Source organism: Heptranchias perlo, chromosome 32 (assembly GCF_035084215.1).
Source record: "Heptranchias perlo isolate sHepPer1 chromosome 32, sHepPer1.hap1, whole genome shotgun sequence".
NCBI lineage: Eukaryota > Metazoa > Chordata > Chondrichthyes > Hexanchiformes > Hexanchidae > Heptranchias > Heptranchias perlo.
This window is the reverse complement of record NC_090356.1, coordinates 29,952,023-29,966,197: the sequence shown is the minus strand read 5'-3', so window position 1 is coordinate 29,966,197 and position 14,175 is coordinate 29,952,023. Positions and strand designations below refer to the sequence as shown.

The 14,175-nt window shown below is 43.6% G+C and overlaps 1 protein-coding gene across 1 annotated transcript in view; it reads right to left on the bottom strand.

Moving 5' to 3' along the window:
• hspg2 (heparan sulfate proteoglycan 2) overlaps window positions 1–14,175 on the bottom strand; it is a 473,886-nt gene that overhangs the window by 295,161 nt on the left and 164,550 nt on the right. Inside the window, 2 exon segments of the mRNA XM_067970061.1 lie at window positions 5,417–5,475; window positions 6,837–6,946. Of these exon segments, the coding sequence (XP_067826162.1) occupies window positions 5,417–5,475; window positions 6,837–6,946 (169 nt within the window).

The following is a 14,175-nucleotide window of genomic DNA, read 5'->3' as shown; positions in this document are numbered from 1 at the left end:
AACAGAAACAGCTCTGGGATGATGTGCCTCAAGACTAAGAACCCCCTAATCAACAGGATGCAATATCCAACTGTGCTGGTCATTCAAGATCTTTCAATACTGTAGTCTGATTGAGAGGGGATGAGGGGGCGGACATATGAGGAGAGGTTGAGTAGATTGGGACTCTACTCATTGGAGTTCAGAAGAATGAGAGGCGATCTTATTGAAACATATAAGATTGTGAAGGGTCTTGATCGGGTGGATGCAGTAAGGATGTTCCCAAAGATGGGTGAAACTAGAACTAGGGGGCATAATCTTAGAATAAGGGGCTGCTCTTTCAAAACTGAGATGAGGAGAAATTTCTTCACTCAGAGGGTGGTAGGTCTGTGGAATTTGCTGCCCCAGGAAGCTGTGGAAGCTACATCATTAGATAAATTTAAAACAGAAATAGACAGTTTCCTAGAAGTAAAGGGAATTAGGGGTTATGGGGAACGGGCAGGAAATTGGACATGAAGCCGAGTTCAGATCGGTCAATGCCCTGTGGGTGGCGGAGAGGGCCCAGGGGCTGTGTGGCCGGGTCCTGCTCCGACTTCTCGTGTTCTTTAGATTTGTGGTTGGGATCAGATCAGCCATGATCTTATTGAATGGCGGAGCAGGCTCGAGGGGCCGATTGGCCTACTCCTGCTCCAATTTCTTATGTTCTTATGTACTCACGTTATCTCGTTACAATGTTATCTCGTTGATATGAAGAATATTAATTTATTCCTCACTCTATAACTGGCCGCAGTGACTCGCTCCTGCTTGATATCAAGTTGGAAAGCACAGGTGGTCATTATGTGAAGACACAACGTCATTATGTCAGGCTCCACGTCCTTGTAGGTTGAACAACCTGCCACTGCTCTCGATCTAGTCTCACGTATGAAGAGTGGCCATTCGGGGGAGGGGCTGATGTGCAACAAACATTTGCTAAACTCAACTCTAACAAAAATCAAGGCCTTCAAAAGAAAAGGGGCCATAAAGGGAAACGGTCGTCAAGCATGAAGATTGTGTTTTTTTAAAAAACAAATTGACCCATTGGTTGCCAGATGTTTAAAGAGGCGGTTGTCAATTCAATTTAACAATGAGGTAAGGTGGAAGCACAGTGCCCTGGAGCACCAGAACTTGGCCATAAAGAAGCAGGAGGGGACATCGATTCAACATCTGACCTAACCAGTTCTAAAAAAAAGTGCTGCGATGGGGAGACACTAAGCAGAGACCAGGAACTTCCCTGGAGAGACTAGAGAAGCTGGGGTGGTAGTTCTTAGAGCAGAGAAGGTTAAGGGGAGATTTAATAGAGGTGCTCAGAATCATGAGGGGTTTTGATAGAATAGATAGGGAGAAACTTTTCCACTGACAGGAGGGTTAGTAACCAGAGGACACAAATTTAAGTTAATTGGTAAAAGAACCAGAGGGGAGATGAGGAGAAATATTTTTACACAGCGATGTAATGATCTGGAATGCACTGCCTGAATGGATGGAGGAAGCAGATTCAATAGTAACTTTCAAAAGGGAATTGGATAAATGCTTGAAAAGGAAAAAATTGCAGGGCTACGAGGGAACAGTGGGGGGGGGGGGGCGGGTGGTACGAATTGGATAGCTCTTTCCAAGAGCCAGCACAGGCACGATGGGCCGAATGGCCTCCTTCTGTGTTGTGTGATTCTATGATTCCCCAAAGCAAGGAAGGGAAAAATCCGACCCAGACTGCAGCGCCCCTCTGAGCAGCACCGTCACAGGTCGGGTGCCTCACAGCTTCAGGTAACATGCAACCAGGTGCACTGCGGAGAAAGTCAAGGAATTTGTTAACCTCACAAAACGAATAAAAGCCGTTACATAAAAAAAAACACAAGTCCTTTATTAAATAAAAACATATAGTGATATATCAAGGCAGCCTGAACTGTGGAAGCCTGGACAATTTATTGTTTGTCTTGACAGAATTAGCTAATCAAAAAGGAACTGGCATTGCAGCAAAGGGCATTGGTCGTGCAACACAATAGTAGGAGATGTGATCATAAAATAAACCCAAAGCAGGAGTACGCAGTTTCCACGGTTTAATAAGGAGACAGGATATCAAAACAAAAGATTAAGAAAAAAAATTCAAGTCTGCTGCTGCAAACTCAGGAAGCAGAAGGCGTCTGTTGCAGTGAGTTCAGATAAGAGGTCGAGTCTGTGAAGAGCTCTGTATGATTCAACAAAGAAGATGGGCTAATCTGACCTGGAACTTTGGAAGAGGTAGGTGGGGGTTACGGAGGGTGGCACTAACCTGGTCTGTCATACACTGGGGCGAGTGGTGCAGATTTCTCATGTAGTTAGAATGCATTGTTGGGGATGGGGGCCATGGGGAGGTTGGAAGATCTTCATACAGTGTTCAACTTATTAAGATTAATGGGTTATCTTCAAGTAGAGAGGATTGAATGAATCTAGATCAAGGAGAGAGAGAGAGAGAGAGAGAGAGAGAGAAAAAGAGAGAGAGAGAGAGAGAGAGAGAGAGAGAGAGAGAGAGAGAATATATATATATATATATATATATACACAGCGGGCAAGGAGCAGAAATCAGAGGAGGATGGGCAGCAGAGGAAGCTCGAGGGAGGTGGGAGTCCAGGGTTGGTCTATTCAGTCTTGTAGTCTGCAACGTTTCTACATTTGTCAACTCCAGTACAATGTCAGCCATTTTTATTTTGTGGAGAGATGATGTGAGTGTCGGTTTTCAGATGGAATTAGGGGTGTTTGAAGGATGGTGAAGTGACGCACTGATGAAAATGGCTCCAATTTTGCAGGGACTCATAACGCTTAAAACATTTTCAAGTAATTGCAGAGGCTGAATAAAGGGTCACTTGAAATATTCCGTGGCTCAAAGTGGTAGGAGAAAAGGTGGTGTCAGTGGAGGGCAGCCAGTCAGGAGTGAATATCGGAGATGTGAGAATGGATAGACATTCTGGAAATTATGTTTGGGAATCGACTTCACAAATATCATTGGGGAAAAAAGGGAAGAAAATTTACAAAGACAACCAATACCTCTACAAGTCTTGGTTGTCAAATAAATCGTCACTTGCACTGGATCCAGAGTGAAGCTTAATTATAATTTTGTCCATGCACATTATCCAAGATAACAGTCTACAAGCCAAACTATCTGTTGTTATGAGGTACTTACACTCTGGACCTACAAAGCCCTGTAAAGAGTGTACGGCGATGCATCATTTTTGCCACACTCTTATTTCTTTGAACTAAAACTTCTGTCGTTGCATTCCTTCCAATTGTTTCCTGAGATTAAAAAAAACCTCTCTCAGCCTCTGCAATTACTTGAAAATGTTGACTGTTTGCTGGGCTGTGGTTCCATGAGCTCGGGCCCCTCCTGTACCTCTCCCAAGAGGTCGTGAGCCTCAGCAGGAAACATCAGCAGGTTATTTGACAAGGCAGGGGAGGGTGAATCACAGCCGACTCTAATCCAGTCTCCTTCGACTGTCACTCTTCATCAAGGGTAACTTTAGTGACCCTGTAGCCCCCGTTGACATCATCTAAATTAGCACAAACCATAGATCAAATCTGGGACCCCTCAGATCTGTATCACCTCAGCTACACAATAGAGACACCCCCAGGGGTAGCATGTTGAGATATGTGTGGAGGAAACATCATAACCTGATTGAGAAAAAGCAATCTTCGAATATAAGTTTAACATTCAGGAGTCAGATGAAGATTAAAACTATTCTACCGAATCTAGCCGGTAGCCAAAAAAATCTCATGGAGCTCACAGGGCCAGACTGAATAATACACGGATTGTCACTGGAGATGAGTGTGGGAGTGGGTTATCTGTGGGAGTAAAGCATCTTATTTTTCCTTGAGAACACTTTGAGTGTTTTGTAGTGTGGGCAGCGATGACTGATGAAATTGGAATGCTGTGGGCTGTTGGGAGAGTTATCTGTCTTCTTTTTCCATATGATTGAAGTGTCTGTTTGTTAAAATTACACTCGGTTCCAGCTGCAGGCAGTTACCATTCTCTAACACAATCTCATTCTCAGCGATCTCCAAAAGAAACATGAATTACTGTTCACAGGTTTTATCCAAGTTCTTTATATTTCATTATTATATTATCGGCCTCAATTTATCAAGACTGAGAAGAATCCATTTCTTTTTCTACCTGCGGATATTTTGGACCGTTAAGCAGGGAACAGCATGGACAACTGGTAGAATCTTCTCTTGGTTTGCTCCCCCATGCTCACTCATACGCTTAGAGCAGCTGATACATGAAACAGATTCTCAAACACATTTTATCCCACTATAACAGCGCTGGATATATAATATTCCCTAAAATGGTTCCTGCAATATTGATGGGAGGTTGGAGAAAATATGTTGTCAGTGAAGGGCATCCAGCCAGGGGTGAATAATGGAGATGTGGGAGTGGATAGACTTTCTGGAGTTTTGCTCAGTTATGTTTGGGAATTGGATTCACACATACTTTTCCCTTCGGAGATTAAATAATTGGGATAGTATCCAAGACAGGCTAGATATGTACATGGCCTAAGGATTTTTAATTTCATGCTTTCTTACGTCCTCGATTGACACAAACATTATTCAAACCTTGTAGGCGACCCCTAAGTCATCACCTAATCCTCAATAAATTATTCATGGCGAGTGGGTTCAGCTGCTACACCCAGTGAACAGAATAAACTAATTTGGATGAGAAGGCCAAAGAAAATGCAAAGTGCAAGCATGGTAGTGTCTGTTAAACCTCTCCAGAGTGAAATTAATTTGATCTCAATACCTTGTGGACAACTCCATATAGTGATCGTACACTGCTGGATGGAGAATTAGCCAGCCATAACAATGGTATTAATTCAGAAATAAAATCTTCAAGGGTCATAAAGCAGAGGTTTGTTTTACATGAACAACGAGTGTCAGTAGGAATAATTGTGAAATAAGTAGAGGCCAAAAGACAGACTTGTCTTTATGTGCGGAGGGGAGAAGGGGATAAGGTCCACGTGTGTTAATAATTTCAGGATTACTGTACCCATTCAGTTGACTTCGAAATTTATGCCTGAACTGAAAAATCCCTTGGTACTCTCCATCAACTGGTGAACAAACCTTCATAACTACAACATAAGAGGGCTGTGGATGCTCAGTCATTGAGTATATTCAAGATTGAGATCGATAGATTTTTGGACACTAAGGGAATCAAGGGATATGGAGATAGGGCGGGAAAGTGGAGTTGAGGTAGAAGGTCAGCCATGATCTTATTGAATGGCAGAGCAGGCTCGAGGGGGCGTATGGCCTACTAATGCTCCTATATCTTATGTCCTTATGTTTAATCTATAAAAATATCATATTGTGCTTTGATTTGTCCTACAATTGGGTCCACAGGATATCATTTTGTCATAAAGTGAGATCATGTCAAATAGGCACTTACTTGATCAATACCACAGTGACTGACTGGTCTCCTGAGATCCTATAGAATTCAGACTCAAGCTGCAAAGAAAGCACATTTATTAAAGACTTACATTTGAGGGGAGGCTTTAAAGCTTCTGAGATATTGTGTTTGCTTCAAAATGGTGTTTTTTTTATTTAAGAACAGCCCATTCAGAGTCAATCAAACACAGTCGATCTCGAGTGATATTGTCACATGATAGGGTGTCATTCAATCAGCATGTTGGCTGCAATGGAAAGTTCTTCATTCTTTCAGTCAGGACACCAGCTACAAAGGGCCAGAGCAGCAATGTAAGGGCCTTGCACAGTAAGTGTAATAATGAGCTGTGCCTTACTGTACTGGGAATCCAGGGCAACAGGCTGTCGGTGTGTTTCTCTGTCAAATCGACCAGCCGAATTTCAGTTCAACCTAATAAACAATTGACCATCCATCAATAAGTAACATCATAAAAGATCGCAGGGCTGCAGTCAACCCAAGGAAGACGATGAAAATGGGGCCCAGTTAGGAAGAGGAGACCATGTAGACTTCGGTTGACATGGCTGGGAGGTTGGGACTTTGCACCAGAAAACTTGCTGGAGTTTGCAGAGAGGACAGAAGAAACAATGAGGCCACCTCATGCCTATTGCTGGTCTGGTTAGGACGACAGACCATAATGTAGGTTAGTTGTTGGTTAGTGAGTAGTGGCTGATTTAACTACACGTCTTTGAGGCACATTTTTCTGCCTCTCAGGGCAATAAATAAATAAATAAATAAAGAAAGAAAGAAAGAAAGAAAGAAAGACACAAGATTTTAAAAAAGCAAATAACAATGGACTTCATAACCTACGAGTTCACAGATTATGTTGTACCGTATCACGGAGGCTTATTTGTCCCATAAACTACCAGCTCGCTGCTGTGATTAGGAGATTGAGATCTTTAGAGGCTGTAGTCATTGAACAAGCTATGGTGATATCAGATAAACAGATACAACTCTCCCAATTCTCATTTCCAATGACTTCAATGTATAACGGGCAGCTGATCTGATATCGCCCATTTTAGGCTATCACTCAAAGTCAAAATCCCCCCTGCTGTCTCTCTCACTATTTCACCCTCTTGATTCTTTGTTTGTTTGTAACTTTGTCTCCTCCGCCATGGTGCCCGATATAGTGAGGGGAAAGGGAGAAAAGTTAAAATACTGCAGGAAACAACTTTAAACATGCAAAAAAACGCACAAGTTTACATAGGATCACGACAGCACACAGAGTTCTCATCAACTGCTGAGCCGTTTGAAACTATCCGCTACTCTCCTTATAAACTCAAATTATATTAAATCCAGCAGCAAAAATTCAGCAATTCATTGAAGAATTAACGAGATTCGGGTTTAACTCAAAACTATATGGCCAGATAGCAGCTCCTGTACTTACAGTGTCTATGATTCCTTCAGATACTTCCCTGAACTTTTCAGACTCAAAATTCTCCAACTGGGGATCGTACTCGATTGAAGTTGTGAAGTTCACCAGCACACGGTAGTACACTGAAAATAAATACATGGAAGTAACTGTAGACTCAGCAAGCATCAAATGTTGGCTTTTTTTTTCTGTGCTTTGACTCCAACATGACTGACCAAAAGATGTTAAAGACTTACGGCCTTAGAGAGGGTGCAGAAGAGATTTACTAGAATGGTGCCAGGGATGAGGGACTTCAGTTATGTGGAGAGACTGGAGAAGCTGGGGTTGTTCTCCTTAGAACAGAGAAGGTTAAGGGGAAATCATGAAGGGTTTTGATAGAGTAAATAAGGAGAAACTGTTTCCAGTGGCTGCAGAGTCGATAACCAGGAGGACACAGATTTAAGGCGATCAGCAAAAGAGCCAGAGGCGACGAGGAAACATTTTTTTACGCAGCGAGTTGTAATGATCTGGAATGCACTGCCTGAAAGGGCGGTGGAAGCAGATTCAGCAGTAGCTTTCAAAAGGGAATTGGATAAATACTTGAAGGGAAAAAATTCACAGGGCTGTGGGGAAAGAGCAGGGGAGTGGGACTAATTGAGTAGCTCTTTCAAAGAGCCGGCACAGGCACGATGGGCTGAATGGCCTCCTCCTGTGCTGTACCTATCATGATACTATGAAGTCTCAAGGATCCAGATCACCCTCAGGCAAGGCAAGTTACACAACAAAAATCATCCCAATCCTTTCTTCAATGCCCCGGTGATACTGCATCACCACGAATATAAATTGGGCAGCTCTACTGTCCTCGGGGAAACAGGGAACCTCTTCAGAAGGTGGTTTTCCAAAGCTCCTCTGAGGAACCAGTGCCTCCAGTGGCAAATGTAAATGTCCTGCCCGCCTTTTCAGGCCAGCAATAGCCCCAAACATCAGGCAAGATTCATGGCACGAAACTCAAAGTTCCAACCAACCGCTCATGCCCAAGATTGTACGTTGCTGTTCCGATCTCATAGAATCCAGCCCAAAATGTAAAGAGGACAAATGTCACATCAGCAGGACTTCTAGTGCACTGCAGCAGCACTTTAATTGGAAGTAGACCAGCAGTACAAAAAGTCAAAGAAGTAAATACTGTAACTCCCTCACCTCCCACACTTCCTCGTGTCTGAAGTTATTACAATTCAATTGTAACCGCAGCTTATTGCAAACAAGTTCAGCAATCAATAATATTGCACTGCAGATCATTCAATTGCCATTAATGCAAATTACATCTAGTTTGACAGAATATGCCACACAAACAAAACATTCAAAAGTATTTGCAGCATGAGAACAGTAAATGGTAAACACCTAATTACCTCAACCAGGTAAGGAAAAACAAACTTGTGTTTGTTTAGTGCCCCTCACAACATCCCAAAATGCTTCACAGCCAATGAAGTAGTTTTGAAGTGTAGTCACTTGCAATATAGGGAAAAGCAGCAGCCAATTTGCACAGCAAGATCCCACAAACAGCAATGAGATAAATGACCAAATAATCTGTTTCTGGTGGTGTTGGGGTGTTGGTTGAGGGATAAATATTGGCCAGGGCACCAGGTGAGAAATCCCCCTGCTCTTCTTCAAATAGTGCCAAGGGATCTTTTACGTTCACCTGAGAGGGCAGCCAGGATCTGGGTTTAACGTCTCATCTGAAAGACGACATCGCCGACATCTGAGGGAGTGACGGCATCACTCCCTCAGTACTGCACCAGAGTGTCAGCCTGGATTACGTGCTTAAGTCTCCGGAGCGGGACTCGAACCCACAACCTTCTCCGTGCGCCAACCAGCCTAATCCCATTATCCTACTATTTCCCCACCTTCTGAAAGATTTTATCTCTAGGACGTGTTTGTATGTTAAAGTCTCTGTACAAATCAAAGTTATGTCCCTTTCAATACTTCTTGTGATTGTATCGATTTTGTGCCATCTCGTTACCATCTCCAGTGGAAGCAACTTATCATTATTTACCTCATCATAACCCTTCATAATGATGAAAGGCCTCCAGCAGGTCACCCCTAATACATCTTTAATGTATAACATATACTTTATCCTTTTGGGCTGCTGTAACTTCTCTGTTCAATTTCGGATTTTTGTTTTGTTGACTGTGCAAATTAAGTCATTGTCCGTGTGAAGCTGCTCCAAAAGTGTTGTTCTTTGAAAACACCTCAATTTTATGGTGCAGTACCTAAGCAATTCTCGGTAGATTAACGATGTATTTAGATTACAGAACTGCTTCAAGTAGCCTCTTGATTTCCAGTGCTGTGGAATCCACTCCATTTACACCAGTAGCAACAAAATGTGTTTACGCAGTTATTTGTCAGTGACACAGTCTGGCAATCATCCACAACGGCTGAGGGGGGTCCGTACAGGGATTGAGTGGGAAACAGTGAGACCAACGGAAGGAGAAAAACTGAGAAGACCACTTCCTCAGGCACTTGGATGGTAGTAGCATCTTACAGTGCTGCTGCTGACAGTCAATATATCAGAGTTTGGTGCTTAATGTCATCGGTAACAGGTCCTTCAAGGACATACCACATATATTCTCCTCACTCCACTCCCATTAGCCATGGCTAGTCACCGTCTCTAGAAGAGCTGAGAGGTCCACTTGAGATCATTACTAGGCCCTTTCACAGGCAGGCGATGAATAACATGCCAAGGACAAGTTTCAAACGCTGAGCAATGCGCCACAGAAATTCAAATCTTGCTTCCTTGGTACACAGATACTACCTCTCTGTTTACCTAAACCCCTGCATAATAAACAATTTGCTTTTAACAACCAGAAGTAGCATCAACAAGTTCAATTGGAAGAGATAAACATAGCTCAAAAATCACATGATGCCCAATTCTACACATTAAGAGTAAATATTACCTCCACAGCCCTGACAGATGGCTGGGATTGAAAGTGCCGATGAGATACAACGTATAGCAATGCCTCAATCACTCACATCAAGGACCAAAATTTCTCCCAAAAGCTCTGAATTCATTTATCTCCAGATTAGGGAGCAGTTACACGACAAGTTTAGCATCGATGCAAAGCAGTTTTAGCTTCACACTAACAGTAAATTGGGTCTTAAGGCCGAAACTGATTCAGAAGCCTCCACGATGCACCTTGCAAGGTTTATTCATACGTTGTCTGACTATGGTTTCAGGCTGCTTTTACATTATAATATTTTGTATTAAAATAGTCCTTGACTTGATGGAAATGCTTCTCTACACTATTTCCTAGACATTTTAACATAAGTGATTTCAAATTACCAGTCAGGTGATGAGTTCTGATTTAAGAGGAAACTACCAATCAGTTGATTGGATGTAAGATACCGTAATTATTTTGCCACATGGAAGGGCAGAGCTGAAATGAAGAAACTGTGTTTGAGAAAGAAAGACTTACATTTATACAGCGCCTTTCATGACCTCAGGACGTCTCAAAGCACATTATGGCCAATTAAGTACTTTTTTTTTGTGTAGTCACTGTTATAACGTTGGAAAAGCAGCAGCCAATTTGCGCACAGCAAGGTCCCACAAACAGCAATGAGATAATGACCAGATAATCTGTTTTAGTGATGTTGGTTGAGGGATAAACGTTGGCCAGGACACCGGGGAGAACTCCCCTGCTCTTCTTCGAAATAGTGCCATGGGATCATTTATGTCCACCTGAGAGGGCAGAGTTTAATGTCTCATCCGAAAGACGGCACCTCCGACAGTGCAGCACTCCCTCAGTACTGCACTTGAGTGTCAACTTATGTGCTTAAGTCTCTGGAGTGGGACTTGAACCCACAACCTCCTAACTCAGAGACAAGAGTGCTACCACTGAACCACGGCTAACACCCAAAAGGTAGAATGGAAGAGTGACAATAGGCAGATAGCTACAGGAGGTGCTAGAGGGGACGAGTGCGGCCTTGTAGCATCTATAAGAAGCCCTGTAACTGCTCGATAGACACTCAGCATTGTCAACATTTCTCAAATGGTGACAAGATACAATACAAGGAGAGAACGGCCAATGGAAATGTACGCAAAGCTAAAATCAGAGCCGGTCAATATACAATAAAGCAACTGAGATCCTTACTCATATCCGAAATTACTCCGTGGAAGTCTTGGATTCAGCATTGTTGTGGCAACAGAAAGAGCTACAGTTTATTGCCCCGCACAACATTAACCTTTCGTAACAACCAAGCCTGCAATCAACGGGATTGCCCTGACCTTCTGACTTCCTCTTCATCGCATAACAAAGAGGAACACTATGCCCTCATGAGCCACGCATTTCTCAACCGCCTGTAATGTGGAGGCTTGTGACCTTGAGGGCTTGTTTCGATAAATGCCAAATTGTTTCAAGGTCTTACTATTTCCAGCTGTTCTGACACTATGCCCATAGCTGCAGACTGTGGGGTGAAAGCATTAAACAGGGTTCTGAAAATGCCCATCAGGTCAGACACTCAGATGTGTGCTGGGCTCAGGTAAGTCACCTTGCTGGAGGAGGGGTCAAGAGGTAGCATCCAGCCTCTTCTGTGCTGCAGTCGTGCACCAACCTTCAGCCTTAATGCATGTCATATTGGGCCACAAAATGGTGACACTGTGTGGGGAGACGAGACCTTTTCCTAATGGATCTTAGTGGGCCCAGGATTCTGGCTGCTGCAGGTCAATAAATGAAACAGAAAACAATAATTGGATGAAAACTATTAACTACTGCTGAGGAGATCTGTTGCTAAAGATTGTGCAGAGTAAACACATTTTATAAACTGCTAATCAGACAGCAGCACTTCTACTCAAAGCCAAGATATTTGGAATTATATTGCAGAACGTGTTAAAATGCAAGGGCTTCAATTCACAAACTTCCCACTGTTTCCAGATTATGGGAAAGCAGCCCACATTGTATTCTCAACCTGTGTTTCATTTGCAGTCTCTCAGCTGTGCAACAGTTTCTGCTCCAAATGTTCCCTCTACAAACTCTTCCCCCTCCCTGCATTGAAACCAAGACACATCATACTGCCTCCACTAACTCATTCTTTCCCAGGATCTTCATACTATGCAACGTCACAACTCTCTCGAGATTTATTTTCCTCCTGCAACCCATGCACAAGTAAGCAAGAAAGAAAGATAGATAGAAAGAAAAATAGATTTCCTTCGCCCACTACCATCGCGAAGGAAAGGCTAGCAGGATGTCCTTGGAAAATTACCCGTGAGATTTCAAGTGATCGGTGCGTACAAGGTAATCAACACCAGCACAATGTACATCTCATAGTGAACTGTATGATAGTACAACTATTAAAGCCTGGTTTTAAGATTTTACTTGTGTTAGGACAGAAATCGGTGTGATAATTTAAGGAACACTTACACACCAACACTTATTATATTTTTTGCTTTTAAAAGAGGTGCCGTAGTGGTGGTTCTGTTGAATAACATGCTTCATATTAAAATCACCCAAGTACATATGACTATTTAGTTTAGCTTCATATCCTGGCAAAGGTGACTCAGGGGAAAAAATTATTCACTTTCATTGTTCTAGAACAATACATGGCATCTGGCCAAGATCTGGAACATTACTTCCACATGACATCCCAATGCTGCAGCACAGTTATGGATATAAACGGAGAAATAGAGACATTTTCAATGCCCTGCAATCTCTAGGAAGTTTCTTTCTTCGCCTCCCTCTTCGCAATTTATTTTCCACTGGGACTGGTGAGGTCCAGAATGTTCAGAGCACTTACTCACTATGCGGTCATCAATTAACACCACCAGCCCAGCGAAGCTCCTACACCATAACCAGAAATCTCAATTGCCAAGCCTTGCTGGTTGTTCCAAACCTTCACCAGAAGGAAAAGGTTACTTTGACAGCAACTCCCTCCCACGCAACCTCCATCACCTCCAAGTTACCCTCCAAGTCGCACACCATCTATATTTTGTATATATATATATATTGCCATTCCTTCATAGTCGCTGGGTCAAAATCGTGGAATTCCCCGCCTAATGCCACTGTGGGAGCACCATCACTACAAGGACTGCAGCGGTTCAAGAAGGCGGCCTCCTTCTCAGGGCAGCGAATAAAGGTCATCATTGCAGCCTTGTCAGCATCACCCACATACCAAGAACAAATATATTTTAAAAAAATAACTTTTCTTAACCTTTGTGTAGACCTCAGTGAAACAATGAGCTAATTAATAAAAATATTTCCTAGTGCTCCCCCCAGTGGTTAACATGCTGTGTGATGTGAACTGAGCCACACAGATCCAGGAAGATGCCAAGTTAGCCTGGTCTGTGCTGTCCTAGCTGGCCAATCATCTCAGCCCCAAGGCATTGCTGCAGGAGTTCCTCAGGGCAATGTCCTAGGCCCAACCATCTTCAGCTGCTTCATCAATGACCTTCCTTCCTTCCTTCCTTCCATCATAAGGTCAGAAATAGGGATATTTGCTGATGATTGAACAATGTTCAGTTCCATTCGCAACCCCTCAAATAATGAAGCAGTCCGAGCCCGCATGCAGCAAGACCTGGACAACATCCAGGCTTGGGCTCATAAGTGGCAAGTAACATTCGTGTCAGACAAGTGCCAGGCAATAACCATCTCCAACAAGAGAGAGTCTAACCACCTCCCCTTGACATTCAATGGCATTACCATCGCCAAATCCCCCACCATCAACATCCTGGGGGTCACCATTAACCAAAAACTTAACTGGACCAGCCACATAAATACTGTGGCTACAAGAGCAGGTCAGAGGCTGGGTATTCTGCAGCAAGTGACTCACCTCCTGACTCCCCAAAGCCTTTCCACCATCTACAAGGCACAAGTCAAGAGTGTGATGGAATACTCTCCACTTGCCTGGATGAGCGCAGCTCCAACAACACTCAAGAAGCTTGACACCACCCAGGACAAAGCAGCCCGCTTGATTGGCACCCCATCCACCACCGTAAACATTCACTCCCTTCACCATTGGCGCACAGTGGCTGCAGTGTGTACCATCCACAGGATGCACTGCAGCAACTCGCCAAGACTTCTTCGACAGCACCTCCCAAACCCACGACCTCTACTGCCTAGAAGGACAAGAGCAGCAGGTACATGGGAACAACACCACCTGCACGTTCCCCTCCAAGTCACACACCATCCCGACTTGGAAATATATCGCCGTTCCTTTATCGTCGCTGGGTCAAAACCCTGGACCTCCCTTCCTAACAGCACTGTGGGAGAACCTTCACCACACGGACTGCAGCGGTTCAAGAAGGCGGCTCACCACCACCTTCTCAAGAGCAATTAGGGATGGGCAATAAATGCTGGCCTCGCCAGCGACGCCCACATCCCACGAACGA